General features: G+C 47.7%; 2 protein-coding genes and 1 pseudogene across 3 annotated transcripts; 2 read left to right on the top strand and 1 right to left on the bottom strand.

Annotated features, from left to right (window-relative positions):
- Positions 1-1,174: 1,174 nt before the first annotated feature.
- On the top strand, positions 1,175-12,370 carry Mon1b (MON1 homolog B, secretory trafficking associated). Of its 2 annotated transcripts, XM_052728201.1 has the most exons (6): positions 1,175-1,561; positions 1,781-1,938; positions 3,328-3,687; positions 4,206-5,025; positions 5,315-5,462; positions 9,232-12,370. In XM_052728201.1, exons 2-6 carry the CDS (start codon positions 1,791-1,793, stop codon positions 9,430-9,432), a joined length of 1,677 nt encoding a protein of 558 aa, XP_052584161.1. In that variant the 5' UTR covers positions 1,175-1,561; positions 1,781-1,790; the 3' UTR covers positions 9,433-12,370. The 2 variants fall into 2 exon arrangements, with proteins under 2 accessions (XP_052584161.1, XP_052584160.1); XM_052728200.1 differs by having other exon boundaries at positions 1,185-1,938.
- Positions 10,302-25,530, top strand: Syce1l (synaptonemal complex central element protein 1 like). The gene is made up of 11 exons (XM_052728202.1): positions 10,302-10,533; positions 19,098-19,160; positions 20,906-20,965; positions 21,106-21,204; positions 21,765-21,812; positions 22,048-22,102; positions 22,701-22,764; positions 23,507-23,576; positions 23,656-23,740; positions 23,857-23,929; positions 24,142-25,530. The coding sequence occupies exons 1-11, from the start codon at positions 10,302-10,304 to the stop codon at positions 24,244-24,246; spliced, it is 954 nt and encodes a 317-aa protein (XP_052584162.1). The 3' UTR covers positions 24,247-25,530.
- On the bottom strand, positions 16,748-17,329 carry LOC128103665 (phosphatidylinositol N-acetylglucosaminyltransferase subunit P-like; annotated as a pseudogene).
- Positions 25,531-25,561: the final 31 nt, after the last annotated feature.

Below are 25,561 nucleotides of genomic sequence, written 5' to 3'. Positions count from 1 at the left end.
CATGGGCACTCCTGTAATTTCAAATACTAGGGAAGCAGAGACAGGAAGCAGAATAATCCTGGCCACGTAGTTGAGTTCAAAGCCAGTCTGGGATACATGAAACACTGTCTCAAAACCAGAAATCTTCGACCTTTATATCATTATGGTATTATTTTGAATTCCATTTGCTCTGAGAGTAATATAGTAACACCCAGAGACACAAACTGAGAGGCCCAAGCGGTCTTAAAGACCAATGTACAGAAAGACCCAGAGAAAAAGGACCTGGAGTCCAGAGCAGGTATATCCACACCCTCATTCTAAACCTGATGCCTTTGCTGGGGTGCTGGAGCACAACTGTAATCTGCCCTGACTTAAGTTTAAGAGGCAGATAGAAGCTGAGGGAGGAGGAGCGCGAGTTTAAGGCCAGCCTGGTCTATGTAAGGAGTTCCTGACTAAAAACAAAACCAACAAAACTGTCATCTTGCAGCGCCTTCTTCTGGTCGCTTGGACACCCGCATCGGTGCAGTCTTTAGGAAGTGCTTCTAGGGGCTTAGATACACAAGATTCCTTACTACTGTAGCTTTCCCCTCATCATCCAGCCAATGGTGATGCGCGGACGCGGTCAGCGCGGCCGAATCCTCAGCCAACCAGAACGCAGTAGTCCCTGAAAGCCCCACCCCTCCGACCCCGCCCCAGGCTTAGGCTGATGGTCTAGTTGGCTCGGTTCACAGAATCTCTCCTTGCCAGTGGGGAGGGCTCGTGTTGCCTGCACATACCAGCCCTAAGCAGCTTGGCTTGGCTTCCGCAGCGCCGCTTCCCACACAGGCTGGCGCGGTCCAGACTCTCAAGAGTCAGACCCACAAGCAGAGACCCGCCTCTTGCCTCAGCATCCGAGTTCCATAGGCTGGCTGGACTGCGCGCGACGTTCCGATTGGAAGGAGAGACTGTCCGTCAAGCATACGCTCCTCCCCACGACCGCCCCTGCCTCTCTTGTTGAATAAAGGAGACTGAAGTTGTCCCAGTTCTGAGGGAGCGAGTTCATTGGTTCGGCATGATCTCGCTCCAGTCAAGACAGGAACAGGCTCAAGGTTTCGGTTAGAGACAGTGAGATGTCAGTCAAGGGATGGCGTTTGCCAATTAGCGCCCAGTATTTGCAGAGGAGCTACCAGAATGGGGAGGGGCATAAGGGAAAGACTACGCTTGATTGGGTGAAAGGAACCAGGCCCCTCCCTCTTGGCCCAGCGTGCAAGCTGCGCCCTCTTCAGCCGGTAGTCCTGGGTACAAGAAGTGAGCCGCCCGCGTCCCAGTTCTCAGCTGACGCTGGCTGCATCAGGGAGGGAGTCGCTCAGAGAAGATTCCATAGAGTTTCGTGAGAGTCCCGCGCCATCTCTACGGGGAGGGAACGCAGCGTAAGGCGGCCACCGGCGCTACCGGAGAGTGAATACCGCTGTGAAACCGGAAGTGTCCCGGGAGGCGTCGCTTCCGGAAGTGTGGCATCTCCCCACCACACCAGGAAGTGTGGTGCCGCCGCGGCTCCTGGAAGTGTTGCTGTCCACCCAGTTGAGATGCGGGCTTGAAACAGGTGTTAATGTGTCATTGTTCGCGGAGACTCACCGGAGCGTCACCCTTCCGAAAGTGCCGGAGGGTGCAAGTATTTGATCATGTTTTTGAATGTTGCGTCCTGTCGAAAACTCTAGGGGAATCCACAGCACTAGGAATGTATCTAGGGGGCCTGGCTCCCTAACGGCTTTTAAGAAGTTTTCTCTTGCTGCCCATCACCCTCGATTCCCCTTCTCCCCAGGGATGTGCAAATGGAGGCCGGAGGAGATAGTGCTGTCCCAGCCCCCGGGGGCGTGGAGGACTTGGTGGACACGCAGTTCCCCATTGAGGAGGCTGGAGACAGTGAAAGGGTTCACTCGAGCACGCCGGATCCCGGAGATGGGGACCCGGAGGACACAGGTATAGCTCCCCTCAACGGAGCCTTGGAACCAGTCCCTGGGGGTTGTCATTGCTAGCTGAAGGGGAAAGGTAACGGGAGACCAGTGGGCAGTCTTTGGGGCCCCAAGAAAGTAGCCTGAGGCGTAACTCGGTCAGTCGTTGGTCACAGACTTGCTGATTTAATTGAAATCATTGAGAAATGATAAAGAAGCCAGGGGGTGTCAGCTTTTGTCCGGGAGGGGCAAGATGTTTCTTGCCATGAGGGGTCAAGGGTACGAAGATGGACTGTGCTAATTTGTCCGGAAAGTCTCATTTTAACATTGGCGTTCCCACATCCCGGGACACCCTTCTGTTGTAGGGAAATCAGAATGTACTTGACCTGAGCTTAGATTCTTGAAGAATCAAGAAGGGCGTGGTTGGGCTCAAAAAGGGTCATCTTTACAGGTAATGGGAATTGAGACAAGTTACTTGGGTGTTTGGGAACATGGAATTATCAGTACACATTAAGAAACTTTGAAAACATTGGGTGTGAGAAAATTAGATGAGGTTGCATGTCGATGATTGTCATTGCGTGAGAGTCAGTAGACAGCAGTGCCAGCGAGAATTAGTCTGTGTGTTGAAGGAAGCAAGGGGGTTCATTATGGATTCAAAATGATAATCTTGGAGGAAGAGCAAGTGGAAGGCATGAAAGCCTTGCGTGTTAGTGATGGTTAATGGTGGCCATTGGTGGAGTGGAAGAGCATAGAGCTGTCATGTAAGGTTATTGAAGACTAAAGTGTTGGTGATATTAATATATACTTGTTGGGGTGTTAATGTAGCAGGATAAGTAAATAGGGGGAGTGGTTGAAGGTTAGGGGAGTCCTGGTGATCTGGATGCCAGTGGCTGTTAATGGCCACAATAATGGGAGAAATAAGGACCATTGCTGAGAGTATGGTTAACCAAGAGAGTCCGTGGGCATCTGTGGATGAAAGGATTAGAGTCAGTGGGTGTATTTTAATGGTGGCCATTGAGGGGTACCTACACATCAGAATAGGATAAATAAGGGGTCAGAGAAGTTAATAAAGAGCCCAGCAGATAAGCAGATTAATAGTTATTTGGAGAGTGGGGTGCTTTGAAGACCTAGGAATGGCAGTGTTGAAAGGAAATAATGGAGGGGCCAGCGAACAGCAGTGAAAACATGTTGGATTATTTGTGTTTTAGGGTGGGGCTCATTGAAACCTTAGTGTTAGTGGACATAGGTAGGAAGGTTTTGGCCATCATCATCCATTGTTCACTGAATAGCTGGGAAGACATATGGAGACCTTTGTCAGCATGCCTGGGTCATTGCAGTTCATGGGACTGGTAAGGCTTTGATAGATTGTTGAAACATGGGGTTAGAAGGAGATGAGCCACTCAGGGCTCCCTTGCAGGATCCAAGGCCAAGGACCAGCCACCCAGCCTCCTGTCACCTTTGCCTCAGGCTGAGGCCCCATCAAGCACTTGTGAGCACTGGAAAACTACAGCTTCAGATGGCAGTCCCACTGGAGAACCTGAGGGTAGCTCTGAGGGCCAGGCAGAAGACCCCAGTGATGGGGACCCCAATGATGGTGACCCCAGTGACGAGGACTGGCGCAGCCAAAGGAAGCACGTGTTTGTGCTGAGTGAGGCAGGCAAGCCCATCTACTCACGGTATGGTAGTGTGGAGGCACTGTCTGCCACCATGGGTGTGATGACAGCCCTTGTGTCCTTCGTACAGAGTGCAGGAGATGCCATCCGAGCCATCTATGCTGGTGAGTGAAGAGAAAGGAGGGCATAATGGGGACTGGTGGCTAGTGGCTGGGAATATGGCTGGGGGTTAGAGGTCTGTGTAACTGGCCATGGGTAGATCTGCCTGTCTGCCTGCCTACATGGGTCTCTGTCTAGCCACCAGAAGTGAGTCAGTGAGAGTAACTGTATGTAGGTCCCTCTCTTTGTTCCATCCAAGTGGTTGGCAGTATACCACCTGGCTGTCTGGGAGTGAGGACGTGTGCTCTGTGACCTTTGTTTCAGTCCTTGGCCGTCTCACCTTTCCCACCACCCTGACTCCATGCTGTCTGTCTAGATTACCTGATTCCTCCACAGCCCCATCTTTACAAATGTCCCAATACCCCTAGCTTGTCCTTGCCCTAATTTTGGTGCTGGCAGAGGAAGAGCGCAGACTTGGGCCAGGTGCTGTATCTGTTGGAGAGTGTTTGGGAAAGGTGTCCTGTCTGATTCCTTGGCTCATTCTTGGTCTGCCTCTGCCCCTGCCCACTTTTCCTTCCCCTAGAGGACCACAAGCTGGTGTTCCTGCAGCAAGGCCCACTCCTGCTGGTGGCTGTGTCCCGAACTCCACAGTCAGCAGCACAGCTACGGGGTGAGCTGCTTGCAGTGCATGCACAAATTGTAAGCACACTGACTCGTGCAAGCGTGGCCCGCATCTTTGCACATAAGCAGAACTATGATCTACGTCGTCTGCTGGCTGGCTCAGAGCGCACACTGGACCGGCTCCTGGACAGTGTGGAGCAAGACCCTGGTGCCCTGCTCCTGGGTGCTGTGCGTTGTGTGCCTCTGGCCCGTCCACTGCGGGATGCCCTGGGTACACTACTGCGGCGCTGTACAGCCCCAGGCCTGGCCCTGTCAGTACTGGCTGTTGGCGGCCGACTGATAACAGCAGCCCAGGAGAGGAATGTGCTGGCTGAGTGCCGACTGGACCCAGCTGATCTGCAGTTACTGCTTGACTGGGTGGGTGCACCAGCCTTTGCAGCAGGTGAGGCATGGGCACCTGTGTGCCTGCCTCGCTTCAACCCAGATGGTTTCTTCTATGCCTATGTGGCCCGTCTGGATTCCATGCCTGTCTGCCTGCTGTTGCTTGGTACCAACCGTGAAGCTTTCCATGCCATGGCTGCCTGCCGGCGCTTGGTTGAAGATGGGATGCACAACCTTGGTGCCCTGCGTACCCTTGGGGAGGCTGCCAACTTCTCTAACGGGCCAGCAGCCAATGCCCCTGCCTACAGTGTGCAGGCTGTGGGAGCACCTGGCCTCCGGCATTTCCTCTACAAGCCACTGGACATCCCTGACCAACACCGCCAGCTGCCACAGTTTACCAGGTGAGCCCTGACCCTACAGGTGATTGAAGACATGTCTAACCAAGACTGTCAGCATCTTGTACACATGAGTTAAAAGAGATAGGCAGCCATGCTCTAGAAAGGGGGAAGAGACACTTCTCTGTTCTAGTGGGAAAAGGCTCCTTCCTAGTTTAATGGGGGCACCTTGACTTACAACACTGGAAACCCTCAAGTCTGATGTGGGAGGCTGAGCCCCATAACCTAATTATAATCCTAGACTGCGAGGGGAGGCAGGCCCTTTACTCACAGTGCCCCTGCCTCCCTCTTGCAGTCCTGAGCTAGAGGCCCCATACAGCAGAGAGGAGGAGCGACAGCGACTGTCCGACTTGTATCACCGCCTGCATGCTCGCCTGCATAGCACCTCCCGGCCCCTGCGCCTCATTTACCATGTGGCTGAGAAGGAAACACTGCTGGCCTGGGTGAGTTGGTCAGGCTGTCAGTAGTAGTTCTCTACTACAAGCCTTTTTTCCCTGTGATGAACCTTTGGCTTTAGCTCCCCCCATAGGCCCACTGGAACTTGCCAGGCTCTGCCTTTTATCTGCACCACTGACCCTGTGGGCACATGTGTCTTAAACTACAGAAGGATTCCTCATTGTCTACAACCCTAACTTAGCCCTGCCATTCCTTTGCTTTCCCCCATGAGCAATCAAGACAGGGTCTTGGACTTTCAAGGATCCCATCTGCAACCATCACTGTGCTCCCCAGTTCCCTGTCTCCCAGTCTAGAGTCCCCGCTCTCCTTGACCACTGCATGTTCAGGACCACTCCATGCCCTCTACCTGGGACTGTTAAAGTTCAGCTACTGAGAGAGGCTGGTGGCCAGGCAGGCAGTCCCAGAGGAAGTAAAACCTTCCCCACCACGTTCTTTAAATAACAGTGCATATTAATATGGATCCAGCATTGTTCTAGGCTAGGGTTTTTTTTTTTTTTTTTTTTTTTTTTTTTTTTTTGTTTTTCGAGACAGGGTTTCTCTGTGTAGCTTTGCGCCTTTCCTGGATCTCGCGCTGTAGACCAGGCTGGCCTCGAACTCACAGAGATCCGCCTGCCTCTGCCTCCCGAGTGCTGGGATTAAAGGCGTGCGCCACCACCGCCCGGCTAGGGTTTTTTTTAAAATAACATTTTTTTCATTTATTTTACATATCGACCACAGTTTCCCCTCCCTCCTTTCCTCCCAGTCCTCTCCTTCACTTCCCATCTACCCTTCTTCCCTTCCTTTTCCCCTCCTCCATCTCCATTCATAAAGGGGCAGGCCTCCCACGGGCTTGAACAAAGCATGGCACATCAAGTTGAGGCAGGACCCAGTTCCTCCCCTTATGTCAAGGCTGGGCAAGGTAATCCAGCATGGGGAACAGGTTCCCAAAAGCCAGCCAAGTGCCAGGGACAGGTCCTGATCTCACTGCTAGGAGCCTTACAAAGAAACCAAGCTACACAACCGTCACACACATGAAGAGGGTAGCCTAGGTCAGTCACATGCAGGCTCCCTAACTGTTGGTTCAGAGTCTGTGAGCTCCCACAAGCTCAGATCAGCTGTCTCTGTGGATTCCCCCATCAAGACCCCCCTGGCTCATACAACCCCTCCTCCCTTTTCTCAGAAGGACTCCCAGAGCTCAGCCCAGTGCTTGGCTGTGGATCTCTGCATCTGCTTCCATCAGTTACTGGATAGAGTATCTCTGGTGACAATTAGGGCAGTCACCAATCTGATTAGAGTAGATGGTCAGTTCAGACACCTTTTCCACTATTGTTAGGAGTCTTAGCTGGGGTTATCCTTGTGGATTCCTGGGAGTTTCCTTAGCACCAGGTTTCTCCCTAAGAGAAAGAGACTGAAATCAAGTCTCTTTCATTACTCTCACCCTATCTCGCCTCCACACCCAGCTCGCCCAACTTGCTCCCTCAAGTTAGCTGTACCCACAAAAACAGAGGCAATAGATAATCTCACACCAGCAAAACCCAAAGAAGGGAAACACACACACTACCACCACCACTACCAAAACAAAAAAATAACAGGAATTAACAATCACTGGTCATTTACATCTTTTAATATCAATAGACTCAATTCCCCAATAAGAAGACAGGCTAACAAAATGGATATGAAAACAGGATCCATCCCTTATGCTGTATACAAGAAACACATCTTAACTTTAAAGACAGGCACTACCTCAGAATAAAGGGTTGGTCCAATCAAATGGACCAAAGAAGCAAGCTGGTGTAGCTATCCTAATAGCTAACAAAATAGACTTCAAAGAAAAATTAATCAAAAGAGATGAAGAAGGACATTTTATATTCATCACAAGAAAAATCTATTAAGATGAAGTCTCAATTCTGAACATTTATGCCCCAAATACAAGGGCACCCACATTTGTAAAAGAAACATTACTAAAGCTTTTTTTTTTTTAATTTTCAAGTAATTTTGGAGTTGGATGTGGCAAAGCTAGTATAAAGAATTACCATAAAAAAGGCCTTCCACTCACTTTCGCCAAAGGTAAACTTTCACAAAACTGTAGTAGCTTGCCAAAGCAGGAAGTTAACACTGCTCTGCCATGGAGTCCACGGACTTCATTAGCATTCTGCCAGTTGTCCATTCATGTCAACTTCCTGGTTCAGAACCCAGTCCAGGATCACATGGTGGATCTGTTTTTATGTTCCCTGGTCTCATTTGTTCTGGAAAGGTTCCCTAGGCTTTGTGGCCTTGTGGCCTTGGCACTGTCAAAGGACATCGGCAGGCTTGCTCGTAGAGTGCCCCTTGACTTGGGTCTTTCGCTGCTGGACCATGATCAGATCGGGTCATGCAGCAGGTGGCGTGAGCCAGTTTCTGCGCTGTCTCAAGGGCATGTGATGCAAGCTTGGCTCACTGAGTTAGGGTGGACTCTGTCACACTTCTGCTAGAAAGTAAGTGTTTGCCCTTTGTAGTTCGCAAGCCCCTGTGGCCCCTGTGGCCTGTGTATTTGTGGGTCTAGACTTATACTCCCCTCTCGTTTTCATAGGCCTCCGTGATTTGAACTTGCAGCAGTTACTAGGTGTTTGCCTGCTGGTGGTTTTCTAACTGCCCTACTTTCTACATTTTAGTTGGGACTTGATGTAAGAACACACTTCTTATTGGATTTTTTAATTAAAAATCACATTTATGTAGTTAGCACATGTGTGTGCGCACATGTGGTCAGTGTAGAGGCCAGTGGACAGCTTGTGGGAATCCGTACTCTCCTTTTACCAGGGTGCCAGGCTTAGTGGTGAGTGCCTTCATCCACTGAGCCATCTCACTGGCCCCAAATCTTCTATTTTAGAGAAATCTGACCTCATGCGATAGCTCTTGAATTCAGTAGTCTAAAATGTTTTCTAGCATTTACTGCAGTTATTTCTGACTTAGCCAGTGGACCCCCTGATTTAGGCAGCCTGAGCCCCGTTTCCCATTAGCAAGTTTCTATCACATATGAGCACAGCTTGCTTACTTTACTTTCTACATCCTTCCTAGACTCAGCCATTTTGCCAAGGAGCCTTACTATCTTCTTCTAAAGAGTTGACATTTTAAAACCAAGATTCAGTAGGTCCAGGGTTGTTAATCAGGTGTTTGGGAGACGGTGTGCTGAAAAGGTGGCTTCCCAGTGGAGAGAAGGTAGTGAGCTGCCTGGGTGCCTGGGGGAGGAACTGCCTGTGCATAAGAAAGTACTGCAGATCTGAGGCAAGGCTGAGGCTAGCTGTGTCTGAGGACCAGCAAAGAAAGACCAGAGTGGCTGGGACAGAAAGAGAACACAGAGAGAACAGTGGGAAGTGGCATAGAAAAGACAGCAGAGACCTCTGGGCTAGGTGTTGGGTTGGTGCGAGGAACATGTTGTACAAGGCTATAGATGATGAACGCACAGGGCCAGGAGCAGAGAACAGCCTTGTATGTAATGACTGCTCACTGAATATTGAGTGTTGGTGTGACCATTATCTCTAGTCCACAGATACGCACACACACACACACACACAGAGACACGCACAGTCAGAATGACCCAGGTGAAGCCACTGGTCCAGCTGCTTCTTGTCTGCCCTTGACAGGGTAATCCCAGATTGCCTGCCTTAGCCTAGCAAGGCACATCCAGTTGCTGCTAAGCATGTCTCCAAGCTTCAGAAGCGCACAAGGTTGGGTTGGGGAGCACAGGATTGCTCATGGCCAGCTCTAGCCCATCTGACTATCTCCCCTCCATCTCCACAGGTGACCTCCAAATTTGAGCTTTATACTTGCCTCAGCCCCCTGGTGACCAAGGCAGGTGCCATCTTAGTAGTGACAAAGCTCCTGCGCTGGGTGAGGAAGGAAGAGGATCGGCTTTTCATCCGTTACCCACCCAAGTACTCCACACCCCCCTCCTCCTCGGTAGAGCAGGCCCCCAACAATGGCTTGTTCTCTGGACTCTGAATGACTGCTGGAGTGACCACATTTGGCTTTCAAATTCTGTCTCTACTCTGGAAATGTGGGTAGAAGTCTGTGTGGGGCTGGTCCCCGTTTCCCCGGGCAGGTGGGCAAGATCTCAGGGTTTGCCCACAAATGGGAGAAGGGGCACAGGTTGTGCTCTGAGCCCCCTCAGGCACCTCCACACTTAAGAAAGTCGAAAGCCTCCTCTGCCTCACCTCCGTGACTAACCTGAATGCCACTGTACCCTCTGTCATTGGCAGCACAGGTTGCTGCAATGTGCATCTTCCAAGCAGACCTAAGACTGGGCCAAGGCTCCCCTCAGGGTAGGGGCGGGTAACCCACAAGGGCTCTAGAATTTGGAACGCAGGGCTAGCCTATGCTTGAAACCAGCCTAAGGATGTTTGAAGAAAACTACAGAAAGGGCCTAAAGTTGAATCCCACACGACGTTCTTCTGTCCTTGGTGTCCTTTTTTTCCTCCACCATTTTTCCCTACTTTAAAAAAACAAACAAGCCCCACCAATTCGGGCCGTTTCTTACATTAATAAGAAGGTTGCCTCCAGTGTCTACCTGTGTAACACATGCCACATGACTTCACCCAGCGGCCGGCCGGGATGCAGCTTTGTGAAGACGCTCCTATCCTCTAAGGCTTCTACTTGAGAGAGAGCTTTCTTTAGGCCCTTTTAGTGGAGACCTGTGAACTGTGAAGGAGACAGGGCTTGGAACTCTATTGCCATTTGTTCTGGACGTTGGCCGCTGGCAGCAGCAACCTAAAGGAGAAGAACCTTTGAAGAGTTTGTACGCACAACCCTCCTCAACAGCCCACTACCCTGCTTCCAGCCTTTTTTAGCAATATGGCTCTGTGGTTGTGCGCATGCGTGCTAACTATCAGTTGCGTTGCAGATGTCCTGCGCTTGCTCAGAGCAGATACCTGTGTTGCCCCACCCCCTGGTTTCCTGCAATGGTTGTAGTGGCACGTGCTGCTTTTCCCTGTTTTCCACTTTTCTATGGCACATGCGCAGATGCCCCACATTGGGAAATGGCTGCGGAGCTGGAGCCTTTGATGGCGGAGTGGCTGGGACCTGAGGAGGCTGAGGATGCCGGAGGTAGTGGGGGCCCACAGGGTAGAAGGGAGAGAGGCTTTGGCCCATTAAAATAATCGAGAGTAATTTTTTTAGAAAAAAAATGTTTTTAGCCTATTGAATTTTTTAACTTCCACACAGTGGAAATAAATAACATGCCTGTTCTCATCACCTAGGTTAACTTGCCACCTTTATTGACCCAATTAAATACTTAAATAGTTCATTTTAGGACCCGTTACTAAACAAATCGGGAAGGGATAGTGACATTGTCACAAAAACTGTAACAAATCCCTGTTGCCGCACAGCCGAGGGAAGGAAGAACTGATGTCATTCGCGGCCAGCCTAGATGATTACTGCAGGGATTCTTTTCCAGGCCCTTGAGAATGGTTTTCTCAGTTTTCAAATTTGTTGTGACTTAAGTCGTGACAGCTTCTCCCCTCATTGGGGACAAGGAACTGGAGTCCAGCCTAGAAATACTGGAAACTGCAGTTCTTTGAAAATATCTTTCACAGTAAATCCACCCGAAGAACATTTTTTGTTTTGATTATAGAAAGTTCCCAAACATTGTGCAGTAGAGAAAATAGCATGACCAGTGACCCGGACTGTGCTTCAACGGGTGTTCAAACTTTGTCTTTGTATCTATACCCACCTTCCCTTCCCGAGCACCAGGTCTGTCACTACATGACCAAACATGGGAGGCGGCATCTTGCCAGACCTGTCTATTCAGATTCCAAAACAATGGGTGTGACCTTCAAGAACTGCAGTTTCCCCGGGCACCCGGGCACCCGAAACACCTACTTGGTGCTTGGTACACAGTGATTTTTTTTTTCTTTTTTCAAATGGATGAATAATGAAATCGTTTTAACAGAATTTGTCTTAAATTGCAGCCACATGTTGGGTGCCAGTTTTCAAAGAATAAAAATCAGACAGCAACGAACCACACTTTATTAAGCATTTGCTACAGTGCCACAGAGATTTGAAAACTTAGCATCAGCCTCAATGTTTAAGTAATGAGGGACTTCACTGAGGGACTCAACTAGAGGAAGTTGGAAGGCATATCAGGTTACATTTCTTAGCCATTGAATTGGGCGTAGGGGGATAATTCTTAGCGCCAGTGGCATCCAGGCCTTCTGGTGGAGGCTTATGGTTTTAGCAGATGGCCTTCCACATCAGTAGCCCCCATGCTAGGTAATCACAGAAGATTGAATACACAAACACCAATGGACCAAGGGTAGGCAGTGGTGACTTATGACAGATACAAGAAGTGATCACAAAAGTGACCAAATTAGGGATAGCCGTGAAGATTGTAGATTTTTTAAAGAGGCGAAGAAACAATTTTCAGTTGATATAATTGTTCATTTATAAAAAAATGGACCGCAGAAGTTTAATTTTTATTATGGAATAGTTGGGATTGAAACAAGAAAGGAAGGGGGTGTCAAGGAGAGCCGCTTGGAAAGCGAGGTAAGCACACTTTGATAACTGGTTAAGGGCCTTGGATTGGGGAGGGAAGCAAAATGGAGGTCTTTTGTGATTCATTGTTTTATTTATCACTTAGAAAAATAGGTAGTAATATGTAATTTAAAGTATAAGAAGGAAAGGGAAAGGTGAGCAGCACCTGAGGATTATACATTAACATTGGAGCAATGATAACTCCCAGATTTTAATGGCGATTGTGCAGTTACTTGGAGTCTCTGTATATAGGAAATATGCACTGGAATATTAAATATTAATGGGCCATACTATCTGCAACTTACAGTTGAAAAACACTCAAAACATGGAGGCTCTGATAGAGTACCACAGCCTATTTCTACGACTTTTGTGTACATCTGAAATAATTTCAAAATAAAATGTTAAAAGGGGACTTATCCTCCACAGTCTCTTTTCTTTTGTAACAAGGAGGTTTTTTGTTGTTCATGGAGATATTAGATTTAAGACTTTAAATTAAAATTTTCAAATTTTCTTATCACTTGGGGGCTTGAGAGATGGCTCAGCATTTAAGAGAATGGGCTGCTCTTGCAGAGGACCGAGTTCAATTCCCAGCACCCACACAGTGGCTCACAGCTGCCTGTAACTCCTGTTCCAGGGGATCTGACCTCCACAGGGATCAGGCACACAAGTGATGAACAGACACACATACAGGGCAAAACATTAATACATTAAATAAAGATAAATTTTAAAAGTTGCTCTTATCACTCACTAGGGATCTTACGACTAGCAGTTAAAAGACAGAGAGGAAAACCACAGATGGAGCTTTTGCAGAAGTAGTTGCAAAGGCCAGCTGGAGAGCACATGGGCTAGTTAGAGAACACTACATGTGGTCTGAGTATTGGAGAAACTGCATGATGATTGCTAATCATACTGCGTGTGATTATAGTAACACAAAAAGCAAATATGGGTGGATGTTAACAGTCCTGGCATCTGGGCTATGTGTATGAGGGTTCATCATGGCATTCTCACACTCTGTGTTTGAAACTTCTCATAAAATGTTAAGCAGACAAACACCTTTCTCTGTTATGAGCTTTTCTTTCTTTGCAAAATATTAAAATTATTTTAAATAATAAAAATGTCTCAGGGGGAGATACATCAACTTATCAGAGATGATTGTATCATGGTAATGAGATTCAGGGCCAAAGAGAAGGGGAAGTTTCATTTCTTCAAAGATTTTGTAGTGTTTGGATTTTTAGAGTGCTATTTGAGTATTAAAATTTTTTTAAATAAGTAACACATGAAATATTTTTTCTAAAAAGTGAAAATATAGTCACTGCTGGCAGTGGTTAATTCTGAGAAGGGGGGGTGTTGGTGAAATGAGACTTTTTAAAAAAGATTTTACTTACATTTTCATGTTTATGTGTGTGTGTGTGTGGGGGGGGTTATGTACATGTGAGCACAGGTGCCAGAGAAGGCCAGAGGAAGGCACTGGGTCCCTGTAGCTGGAGTCAGGTGGTTGTAAGCTACCTGACATAGGTGCTGGGTACTGAACTGGGTCCCCTGGAAGAGTAGTACTTCTGCCCTTATCACCTCTCAGCCATCTCTCCCTCCCACAGACTTTCAATGCCATGTTCACTGTCCATGTCTAAGTGATTAAAAAAAAATTAAAGCGCAAAGACAAATGAATGAATACTAGTTTATCATAGATCCCAGAGGGACAAAAGGATGCTAAGAAGGGGAGCAAGCACCCAACATCCCAACAAGATGAGCTCAAGATAAAAAACAAACAAAAAAGAAAAACCACTGGATAATGTAACTGTTAATGGCTGTAAAGAACTTCATTCTACCAGAATGCTGTAATTAACTCTCCGAGGCACCTTCACGTTACTTCCATGTGTTAACACTGCAAACAGTGAAGCAGTGAAGATCTTGTCTACCTCCCCTAATGGTCTCTTTAAGATGTATTCTTAGGAATGGAGTTTCAGATTTAGAGGAGATAAGAATGTCGTGGTGTAAACTACCAGGAAGCTTGAAATATAGCACTGGTTTTGTCAGTCAAATTTAATGATAGGCACAGCCTTTGATGTAGCATGTAGCCTCTAAATAGTATTCAGATGTGTCCAGCAGGCACAGGCCAATGAAAGCAGAAGCACATATTGGATGGGATACTAGGTAAAAGTGTGGCCCTCAAGCTGGCCCTGTAGCTTGGCTAGCATGTGTGAGTCCTGGCTTAACAAGTGTGAGTCTCCAAGTTTGATGTACAACATCCCCAAAATTAATTAATTGAACTAAAAGTGTGACCCTTTCCCTAGCTTGGGTCCATCAGAGCCTCAAAATATAATACATTATACATATGTATGAAATTGTTACAGAATAAAAAAAAAATGCAAAAAGTGACCTTATTTGGAAACAGAATGCTCTAGTTTCACTTCTGTTGCTGTGATAAATAGCAACTTAGGGGAGAAAGGATTTATTTGGCTTACAGTTCCAAGTTATAGTCCATCACAACAGGGGAGTCAGGGCAGGAACTCACTCAAGCAGCTAGTCTTACCACACATTTGCAGCCAAGGGCAGAGTGAAACAGATGTAGCCATGCTTCCTTCTTACTCCCTGCTCTCAGCCAGCCTTTTTCTCTTTTTCAGGACCCCTAACTCAGAATGCACCACATTGGCTGGACCCTCCTGCATTAATTAACAGTAAAGATGATCCCCAGCAACATACCCACAGGCTAACCTGATCTGGGTAATTCTTTAATTGAGGCTTTCCTCTCCAATGATTCTAGGTTGTGGCAAGTGAATAATTAAAACCGTCAGGCAGAAGAGAAGGCTCAATGGTTAAGTGCACTTGGCTGCTTTTCCTCATGACCCAGGTTTGATTCCCAGCACCCACACAGCAGCTCACAATCTCCTATAGCTCCAGTTAGGGGGTCTGACTCGTGACCTCTGAGCACTAGACATGTAGTGCACAAACATACATGCAGGTATTTATCTATACACATCAAAACAAAACAAAATATAAACTAACCAACATATAGGATCTTTGCAGATATAACTACTGAAGATGAGGTCGTACTGGCTTAGGATGGACCATAATTCAGTGGTAATATCCTTAGAAGACAAAGGAAATATAAGGCACAATGATACACAGTATGGCATTTGATGACCTACACAGAGGGAAGACCTACTTTATAGTACTCTGCCTCAGCAGCTGAGAAAAGGAAATCATAGCCATGGCATCATTTATGGCTGTGAAGGGGACAACCTATAGAAAAAAGTAGGAAACTGCTCTTAAATTATGGCATATGTATAGTGGAAATCTATACAGCTACCAAAAAGAAGAAACTGATCACCAGTACACCTTGTCAGAAGAAAAATAGGAGATCTGTGACATCCTGTACAACACAGTGTCCTGTTTGTGGAGAAAGGATATTTGCCTGTATGTCAGTCCACAGCTTGGATCACTGAATGAGAAGAAGAAGAAGAGAGACTGGGGACTTTGGGGTCTGAGGCTAAGGGATGTTCTTTACTATTACGAAGAAGCATTTTCTGCCTGTGGTCTGTGTTTATGAGCTATATTTTCTTCTCTGTCCAGTTTTCTATGGAAAGGAGCAGGTCATTAGTTTTTGAGCTTTTATCATTGATTTCAAGAAGTTATGGCGTTCTTCCTGATTGTTTGTTTGTTTGATTTTTTTTCCTTGTTTTCATTTTTCTTTATTAAGAAATTTTCTACTCACTCTACATACCACCCACAGATCCCACCTCCTCCCTCCTCCCATCCCCTAGTTCTCCCTCCCAAGCCACCACACAGCCCAACATCCCCCAAATCAAGGTCTCCCATGGGGAGTCAGCAGAGCCCGGCACACTGAGCCTCGGCAGGTCCAAGCCCCTCATCACTGCACCAAGGCTGTGCAAGGCATCACACCACAGGCACCAGGCTCCCAAAAGCCTGCCCATGCACCACGAACGGATCCTGAACCCCCTGCCTGGGTGCCCCCCAAACAGCTCGAGCCAAACAACCATCTTCCATATCCAGAGGGCCTTAGTCATCAGGGAAATGCAAATTAAAACAACTCTGAGATACCATCTTACACTTATCAGAATGGCTAAGATCAAAAACACTGAAGACAGCTTATGTTGGAGAGGATGTGGAGCAAGGGGAACACTCCTCCACTGTTGATGGGAATGCAAACTTGTACAGCCACTCTGGAAATCAGTATGGCGGTTTCTCAGAAAATTGAGAATAAGTCTTCCTCAAGACCCAGCTATATCACTCTTGGGCATATACCCAAGGAATGCTCAGTCATACCACAAAGATACATGCTCAACTATGTCCATATCAGCATTATTTGTTTGTTTGAATTTTAAAGTAATATGAGCTTGTGCTAAAACATCTATAGAAGCTGGGCGGTGGTGGCACATGCCTTTAATCCCAGCACTTGGGAGGCAGAGGCAGGTGGATCTTTGTGAGTTCGAGGCCAGACTGGTCTACAGAGTGAGATCCAGGAAAGGCGCAAAGCTTCACAGAGAAACCCTGTCTTGAAAAAAAAAATCTATAGAATTATGCATCATGAAAAGTGTATTTGCTTGAATCAGGAGCCAAGTACGTCCAGTCCATTGTAGTTTGTTGATATAGGCTACAGGTCATTCTTTCTCTTTTTTATTTCTTCTGTCCATTCAAACTCATGTTTGAAAGCATTTACAATATTAACTGAACTCAATCTTAGAGATCAATGTTCATGTTTTTAGATCTCACTATTGGGTATTAAAGGGACACTCAGTGTAATTATGTTCAAAATTATTCAGCCCAAAACTTACAAATGTTTGGTCTTAGGATCTTTACACCCAAAACAGAGTTGGCTGTTAAATTCTTTGGCTTCAAGGAAGAACATTCTGTTAACTTTACCAATGAGAATATCTCTTAATGCTGGTAGTTTTTCCATTGTTGATTTTTAGTAGTTACATATAATTGTATGAATGAAGTTGAGTGGAGAGGTACACTAAGTACTCCAAATAAGAGTATATAACCAATCACAGTGGTAATAAGGAGGGAGATAGGTAATCCAATTGCTCAATATTTTTGAGGCCAAGAGGTTAAACCTGAGGAGTTTAACCAAGGTTCAGGAATGAAAACCCACACAAGATAAACTGTGACACCAAGCTGAGAGTTTAAGAGCAGAACAAAGCCACAAGTTACCTTTTCTGGCAAGGACAACAGTGCATTTCCCACCATCTTCCTTGTGCCTTTCAATAGTCTAAGGGGAAGGGAGGACAAGCCTGGGCTGAACAGAGAGGTCCCTGGGTCCTGCCCTCTGGTGAGGGGTCTGTCCCTGCCTCAAGTGAGGCCTGAGATATGTAGGCACAAGTCTTTCTTAATGTCAGATTTCCCCCCCAATTTTTTTATGATGTATGTGCACGTGTGCGTGTGTATGTGTGTGTGTGTGTGTGTGTGTGTGTGTGTGTGTGTGTGTGTCTGTGTGTGTGTATGTGTGTGTATTGATTCCTAGTCTTCATAATATTGAGTAGATTCCCAATAGCATCATTACCATGTTCACCTGTCCTTTGTATGTATCCTAGATTAGTACTAAAAAGTAATTCCACTTTTTTGGTAGGGTCTTGCTTTCTTTATTTATTGTTTTACATCCTGACAGTTTCCTCTCCTTCCTTTCCTCCCAGTCTCTCCCCCAGTTCCCATCCCCCCAAATTCCTCCATTTCTATTCAGAAAAGGGCAGGCCTCCCATGGATATCAACAAAACATGGCATATCAAGTTGAGGTAGGACTAAGCACCTCATTGGGCTCTTTTTTGCTTTCATAAACAGTGTTTTGGTTGTACATCAAGAGGTTCCTCACACCCACTTCTTTCTGCTTAAAATGATTAGGGACTGGGAAATGGTTCAGTGGGTAAAGTGCTTGCTGCACAAGTGTGGACCTGAGTTCAGATCCCTAGATCCCCTGCCAAGTATAGCAGTCAGAGTCTGTAACCTGCAGACGAATTTCTAAATGGTCTTATTAAATAAAAAATAAATAAATAAATAAAAAACCACCTAGTCAAATATAGGGGTGAAAGCCTTAGGGAGATCAGGGAAATAGGGAAAGCCACCAGCCAACCTTACCTCACCAACTCTGCAGCTTCCAGATGCCGCGACTTCCTGCCTACCCACACACATATGCCTTGCTGTTCTGCCATCTGATTTGCTCTCTGTCCACCTCCATTACTTCCTCTTCCTACACAGCTCTGCCACTTTCTGTCTGTCTGTACAGACCTCCATATCTCCATGGTTAACGAGTGTTGGAATTAAGGCATGTGCCACCACACCTGGCTCTATTTCCAGTGTAGCCTTGAACACACAGAGATCCTGCCTAAGTGATAGGATTAAGGGTGTGTGCTACTACTGCCTGACTTCTTTGTTTGCTTATAATGGCTGCTCTTTTCCCTCTGATCTCCAGGCAAGCTTTATTTATTAAAGCACAGATAAAATATCACCACAGTAACCCCAGCATGGAGTAAGTAGGGATGAGGGTTGGAGATTTTCAGACTCAGGCTGGCTGTCCAGTCCAGCTGACATGACCAGCCCTATGTACGGTGGGAAACTATGTCACAAAAAGTACAGTGGAGTGTGACAGGGAAGTTGACTTCTGGCCTATACATTTGCCCACATAAATAAATGTAGCTCCACATAGAGGTACTTACACATGTACTGCAACATACACACACGAGTTAAATAAATATGTATTAGCAGCATGAGTAGCCATGTCTAGACCTATCAGTTCATTAGAATTTACAAATTCGGGCTATAATTAATTGTAAAAAAAATCAGTATGTAATCTATCTTCCCTGTTGCATGGATTAGAATTCATGATGACTTTCAACAGCCGCAGAGTCAAGAATACACTCTTCTCACCCTGAGTTTGACTAGGGGAGTTCTGGAGGGTCTTTTGTCCTCTTGTGGAAAAGCTGATTCATCTAATATATACCATAATCCTTAGATACAGAGAAGAGGGTTCCCCAGGTGCCCTACTGTAGTGGAAACCTGACCCCCAGCCCGGCTGTAGCCCAGGAGGGTCTACAGAATCCTCACTGCTCTTCTACCAGGATCTGTGTCTTTCCTGGCTTTATCCTTACTCCTACTGGGTCCTGTAATTCTGGTTTTCATCTCTACAGGGCAGGCCACATCGTTGAGTAAGACTGAAGACTTGCTGGAGACAGTAAAAAAGCTGCAGAAAGGTCAGGTATCCTGTGTCTGAGTCTCAGATTTTGAGTCAGGAAAACAGGGTTAGAATCTAAAACCCTTAACTCACAACTCTGGAAAATCATCCTATTGCATGTATTTATTCTATTTGCTTTTATTCTTTGAGCCAAAAATGAAGTCCTACAGTTAAAAATTCAAAATCTTTAAGAGGATGGATCCTCCATTACAGGGGCATATAGATACACACACACACACACACACACACACACACACACACACACACACACTCCATTCATCAGCCCATTCATCTTTTCATCCATCCATCCATCCATCCATCCATCCATCCATCCATCCATCTAACCACATACCTGTTTATTCATTTTCCTGACCCACAGACAAGCAACAGTATTTATTTATTTGTTAGTTCTGCAGCTTGAATCTAGGACCATTGTACTACTGAGCTACTTCCCCATAGCAGTAGTTATGAAATGATCAAGTGTTTTCCAGAGATTCTTTTAAAATAAACAGCATCCATGGGTATATATTTCTTGTCATTTTTAAACCCACAAATGACAAAGGACAATACAGAGTATTTTGCACTTGGCATTTTTGTTGAGAAGGAACTTGGGAGCCAGCTTGCATTGAGTACCCATTTAAGGGCTGGAGCAAATACTGAGTTTGAAGTAAGACCTTTCTGCCCCACCAGCCCATTCTCAGCTTCAACTGTTGTAGTCACTGATTTGCTTCAGACAAAAGGGAACCTTCCCTTTTCCATCTCCCTCTAGCTCACACAGTTCATTGCAGCTGCTGCCTAGACTAAACTTTGTATAGAAACTGCAGGACTAGAGATGTGTAGTGACCTACCCTGACCATCTCCACTGAAATAATGTTCCTGGGCCGCAGAGATTTTTGCCAGTTGCGATCAGCACCCTGGAGGACAGTTACTCTTCTACAGGTTCCTAGAAAGGGAGTCTGTCATCTTGAAAAGTCCAGAGCTAAGCTTATGAACCCCAGGCTACTTTAGGGGCTGGCAGTGAGACCCAGTAAAGCAGCTTTATATCCCAATACCTGTGACTCATCTTTGATCTAGAGCAGAAGGAAGGCTTCTCCCTGTAGAGAGGTAAAATGGGCTGTGAGTTCAGAAGTGACTCTCTAAAAAGTCATTGAGAACTTGCAAGGTGCCACCTCTCACTGGAAAGCCCTGCTGCCTTCATGACAGCTAGAGACCAGGAAGGCAGGAATGGCAAGCAGCCTGTTCTTCCACACCCCCAAAGAGGGTGGAGCTCATGGGAGGGCTCCTCCACTGTGGTCCTGCAGATCCTCCCTTCCTGCTTTCTCTGCTCCTCCTGCTCGAATACCCATTCTCTGTGGCTATGGACCCACTCGCACTGCAGGAGATTCATCCTTGTTCCTTCTGTCTGCAGTAGCTCCCACTCCCCACACCCCTCCCCACCATGTATGGGGTCTGTTTCTCTCCCTTAATTTGGGGTCTTTCCATATCAAGAAGCACTAATACCCATCTGTTCTGTAACACCCCACCATGTGTCATAGTTGTAACTGGTACTGCCACCAGATTGAGTCATAGCCACCACCACCCCCCACCCACCCAGAAGGCAAGCCCTGCAAGGACTTGTTACAGATTCCAACACAAAGCGGGTGCTCCAGAATAGCCTGTGGGTGGCTAACAGGAGAAACCCAGCATCAGATAGCAGTCCTACTCTAGCTGCCTGGGACAGCCAAGCACCTGTCTTTTCTGGCTCAATCTGCCTTCTTTCTTCAGAGGGAAGCCTGGAACCCCAGATTGAGGACCTGATTCATCGAATTAATGAGCTGCAGCAAGGTAAATTTGGGAACCTAGACTGGCCAGTTGATACCAGCAGGAAGGAGCCTGGACTGTGAGTACCTCCCATGCAGGGCTGTCTGAAAAAGAATAAGCCATGTCACAAGCCGCAGAGAAACAGCAGGGCTGCGCTAACACAGCCCCTTCTTCCTTTTTTGGTCCAGCGAAGAAGAGATCCATTGAAGAGCTGGGAGAGGCTCAAGCTCTCCAGGAGGCCATGCATCGGGAACTAGATTCCTGTGAGTGGGTCCCTTGAGCGCTGCTGGCACTTCCAAACATGGCTCAGGGCCTTCGCCCAGGCTGTGCCCTCGGCTAGGCTGTGCCCTCGCCTGCAGTCCCCTTCGCCCATACAATTCAGATTGCTCACTGTATCATGTTATCTTTCAGTTCACAGCTCAGCTAGCCCTAACACTACCATTTTGGATGATTTCATCTAAAAACGGATTCCTACCCCTTCTCCCCCTTGCTTCTCCCTCCCTCTGCTTCTGCTTAGTTTCTTTCTTCAGAGCCTCTGTTTCTACCTGACATGGTATTTCCTTCTTTAGTGGTTCACTCTTCTTTCCAGCACGAACTTTCTTCGTCATAGTCACTCCTTTGACGCTGTTGGCACTTAAGAGAACATGGATGTGGGGGTATGGGGGAAGGAATCGGGGGTGCCCTGTGGGAGGTGGTGACAGGGGTAGAAAGAAGATACCTCACTTCTCCCCCATCTTCTGTGTGATTTTGCCTATTGGATGGAATTGCAGTGGGGATAAGGGGTGTAGCCTCCAGAGGCTGAAAGTGTCGCCATGTTTTACAGTGAATGAAGAGAAAGGACACCTAGAGGAGGTCCTGTGCAAAAAAAAAGGTATTCGCCATTCCTCTTTATTCTTCCCACTGCTTCACAAAGCCCACCCTCCTGAGCAGCCACAGGAGTCCCGTGGGGCTTCTCTCAAGTCTCCCCTGGCTCCACTCATGTGGAGGATGCACGCAAGTCTTTGGAGTGCCCACCAACATCCAAGGTCATGTGGGGCCCCTGGACTCTGCCTGACCTTCTTCTGCCAAGGTCCTTCATCAGGCTGTCTTGTCTGCTTTCTCCACAGAGGCTCTGATGCTTCTCCAGAAGCATTGCCAGGAGAGGGAAAGTGAGACTCAGTGGTAAGAGTCCTTCCCAGCTCTGCCCCAACTTGAGGAGGAGAGGCGAGAGCTAGTGTGATGAGTCTTGGATACACACTCCGTATTTCCCTTCTGTGGAGCAGAGCACCAGACAGGATAGTTCCCCCATCATTACGGGTGGTGATAGAGTAAATTCAACAGTTTGACCCACTGCACCCTCGTACAGTTTTCACGGGAAGGCACGATTGCAGGGGCAACAAGATGGACAGGGCTGTGGTCCCCCGTAGGGATCCATAACGGATCACCTGTAACAAAAGAATGAGAAGCATTCTTGGAGAGAGTGAGGGCCCAGGCAGAGTCTGACTGCTGATGATCCAGTCCCTGCCCAGGAAGCATACCGTCCAGTTGTCAGATTCAGACTGAGGAAGCTGGAGTTATTCCTAAGCCTGGAGTCTGGTGGGCAGCTAAGCAGGGCGCGAGTGAAGCTTGCCGGAAGAAAAGGTGCTGAAGAGAGGAGACTTTTACAGACCCCTGAAGGGAAGCACTGGCAGGACCCGAAGGCCTGAGCAGGAGGCACCCCAAACCTGACTGCCGAGTGGGTCCTGGCCCTGACTTTTCAAGGCTGGGTGTCTGTCCACAGGTTGAATGCTAAAGAGCAACTGGAGGATCTGACAAGTCAGCGCAAGGACCTCTGGGAGTTCCATGTAAGAGACAATGTCCTTTCCAACTTCCACTCCTCCCACGGCTTTAGTGTGTGAGTGGTCTGGTCCCCAGCCCTGCTCAGGCTCAGTGCTCTGGGAGAGACCCTGACTCCTCTCTCCTGTCACCTTTGACCCCACAGCTGGCCGCTTTGCCCCATCCCTCACTTCCATACCTAGCATCCTTTGCTGGCAGTTGTCATGGCTTTTATGGATTCTGTGTTTTCTCAAAGTGGCCCACGGGAACCTTGAGAAAACCTTCATCAGCCGCAGATAGAAGCATCAGGCGACATTCCAGGCAGGGAGAGGCAGCAGTATACCAAAAGATCCTTTCCACCTCAAGTTTCTTAGGCGCAGGGGAAATGCATAGCCAGACTCCAGCCAAGAAGGCAAAGCAGATAGATGCTGCAAGCCTGGGGCACCGTCTCTGACCTGTTGGCATCTGACCACACATGTTGAGCACTTGAGTGCAGAAGATAAGTGTGCATTCTTGAGAAAGGCTGGACTTCTGGAACATTCAAAGAATAGCAACTGGGGAGTGAGGATCTGAAGAGTTGTAAGAAATAGATTCTGAGAAATATGAGGGGACATTGGTGTGAAGTAAGTCTGTAGCCGCAGCAGAAACTGCAGAGTTAAAAAATGAGTGAGTGGCCTACTGGAGGGAAGGACTTTGTCAAAAGTGCAAAGAGGGGTGGGCTGGAGGTGTAGTCAGGACAAGGGACAGAGAGACAGGCCTCCTTCCTCGCAGGTCCTGCAGCATCGCCTGACCCAGGAGATCAGCACAATGGAATGCAGCAAAGAGCAGCTGCTGCTGGAGAGTGAGGCTCTCGGGCAGTGGTGGGTGGTGGGACACAATGCCTCAGAGAACCCACCTTGATGTCCAGACACTGTCTGCAGGGACTTTGCTGCGTACCCGGCTGCAGGAAGTGGAGAAGCGGCTGCAGACAGCCAGGGAGGCCCAGAACACCCCTGAGAACTGTGGGTGAGAGAGGGTCATGCCCCTCAACCTGGGCCTCAGCTCTTCAGGCCTCTGTCTTGACTCTTCCTCCCTGATGCCCTGGGCACTTGCTCGTTCTCTTTTGTCTGCTTTTCTCATAGGCTGAAGTCAGAGCTGAATAAATGTGGGGGGCAGTCACAGAGCATCACGGAAACCCAGAACAACAGGGGAGAGGTAGGCACCCAGTGAACAGAAGCAGAGGCTAAAGAGGAGTAAGTGGGGGCCCCCGGAGGTCCCCTGAGAAGGGAATTTAGAGAGGCCCAGGCATCTCCAGTACTGGGACATGCTGAGGGAGCCACCAGGAGCTGGCAGGTGCAGACAAAAGGGTGTCTGAGTAAGATTGTCTAGGATTCTGGGTGTCAGCAACCTGCTCCCGCTGCCCTTAGGCTGGCCAAGAGGAGCAGCATCATTTGGAGCCATTGGAAGAGCTGCCAGGGACAAGAATGCCCTTGCTAGGCCACGAGGACCCACCAGTGCTCACATCCCTTTAAGGCCTACCAAAAAATAAAGATGATTCCTGGAGTCCACTGAGTCTGTGCATGTGAAGTTGCTGGAAGGAAGAGGCCCCAGCCATGTGGTGGGCAGGTATCCAGGGCATCTCTGGGTACAACATCAGCTGGACTTCACTCATCAGCCATAGGCATACAGCAAATACTCAATAAATGCTCCTGAGCAGCCCAGTGAATGAACGTCAGATAATGAGGGTTCACGCCCAGGGGTACAGAAGTATCAACTCATCAACAGAGATCCAAGCCGGCACTCCTGTGGTCCAGAGAAGTCACAGCTCCTCCGCCCCCCAGGTATTATTGTTCCCTGCAGGGTCCTTGACATCTCAGACCGGTTCTTCTCTCCTGTGGTCCCTCTCACAGCTGGGTTCTTGTCCCAAAGAGGCCTTTCATTGCTGTCCAGACCTCCAGGCCAACATCCCATCAGAGCAAGCCTTCATCTGGAGTGCCCACAGCACTGGGTCTCCTGGAGACTTTGGCAGTCACCACAGTGCTGTTAATACAGATTAGAACTGAGGTAGAAAGAAACCAACTGTGAAGACTAGGAAAGGATCCAGTGGAGGCTGGTCAGGGAAGTGCTCAGAGCATAGCCCCGGCAGGCAGCCACTGGACAGGATGAGGCTGGGAAAGTGGGTTTCCTTAGAAGCAGGGCAGGGATATAGTAGTTATTTTTTGTTGCTGTGATAAAAGACCATGACTAAAGCAATTTATAGAAGAAACAGATTATTTGGCCTTACCATTCCAGAGGGCTAGAGTCCATAAGGCAGGGACTGAGTGGCAGCAGGTAGCTTGAGCAGGAAGCTGAGAGATCACATTTCTACTCATATGCAGGAAGCAGAGAACGCAAGTGTGACCAGGATATGTGTGGGGCCCCAATTTGCTCAGGGTCAGAGAATCTGGGCTTGCTTTACCTGTTGCTGGAGTCCGAAGTCTCTGCTGGTATCGTCATCTTAGACCCATTCAAAAAGGCCATTCCATCTTTATCATCCTCTGTTCTTTTACTGGGAGGTGTAGCAGCCATAAGGAGGAGAAGGATTGCTATAATTATTCCAGCTATTTGCTTAGTGGAATGCTGATTCGGAGCTGCATAGAGTTAAGCTCTGAACCTCACATATTATTAAGAAGGGGGAACTGTGGAGGTCCAACTTACTCGGGGTCAGAGAATCTGGGCTTGCTTTACCCAGCAGGGCTGCATAAGGAGATGATTTGGCCATGGGCTTCTTTATCAGGTGTTTGGAAGGGTCTATACTTGGCTGTACAGTGTGCTTTGATCTTGCAAGGAGGAGGTCTTTTGCCTCTC

The sequence above is a fragment of the Peromyscus californicus genome, unplaced genomic scaffold (assembly GCF_007827085.1).
Source record: "Peromyscus californicus insignis strain IS unplaced genomic scaffold, ASM782708v3 Scaffold_8__1_contigs__length_139910024, whole genome shotgun sequence".
NCBI lineage: Eukaryota > Metazoa > Chordata > Mammalia > Rodentia > Cricetidae > Peromyscus > Peromyscus californicus.
The sequence above is the reverse complement of the archived record's forward strand: the minus strand, read 5'-3'. Positions and strand labels throughout refer to the sequence as shown.

Excerpts from the sequence above, each read along its gene's own strand:
- Mon1b (XM_052728201.1), top strand. The coding sequence starts at position 1,791 with ATGGAGGCCGGAGGAGATAGTGCTGTCCCAGCCCCCGGGGGCGTGGAG. Across the intron at positions 3,688-4,205 it reads CATCCGAGCCATCTATGCTG|AGGACCACAAGCTGGTGTTC; the intron begins GTGAGTGAAGAG and ends TCCTTCCCCTAG. Across the intron at positions 5,463-9,231 it reads AGGAAACACTGCTGGCCTGG|GTGACCTCCAAATTTGAGCT; the intron begins GTGAGTTGGTCA and ends CCATCTCCACAG.
- Syce1l (XM_052728202.1), top strand. The coding sequence starts at position 10,302 with ATGCGTGCTAACTATCAGTTGCGTTGCAGATGTCCTGCGCTTGCTCAG. Across the intron at positions 19,161-20,905 it reads AGTAAAAAAGCTGCAGAAAG|AGGGAAGCCTGGAACCCCAG; the intron begins GTCAGGTATCCT and ends TTCTTTCTTCAG. Across the intron at positions 20,966-21,105 it reads AATTAATGAGCTGCAGCAAG|CCCCTTCTTCCTTTTTTGGT; the intron begins GTAAATTTGGGA and ends GCGCTAACACAG.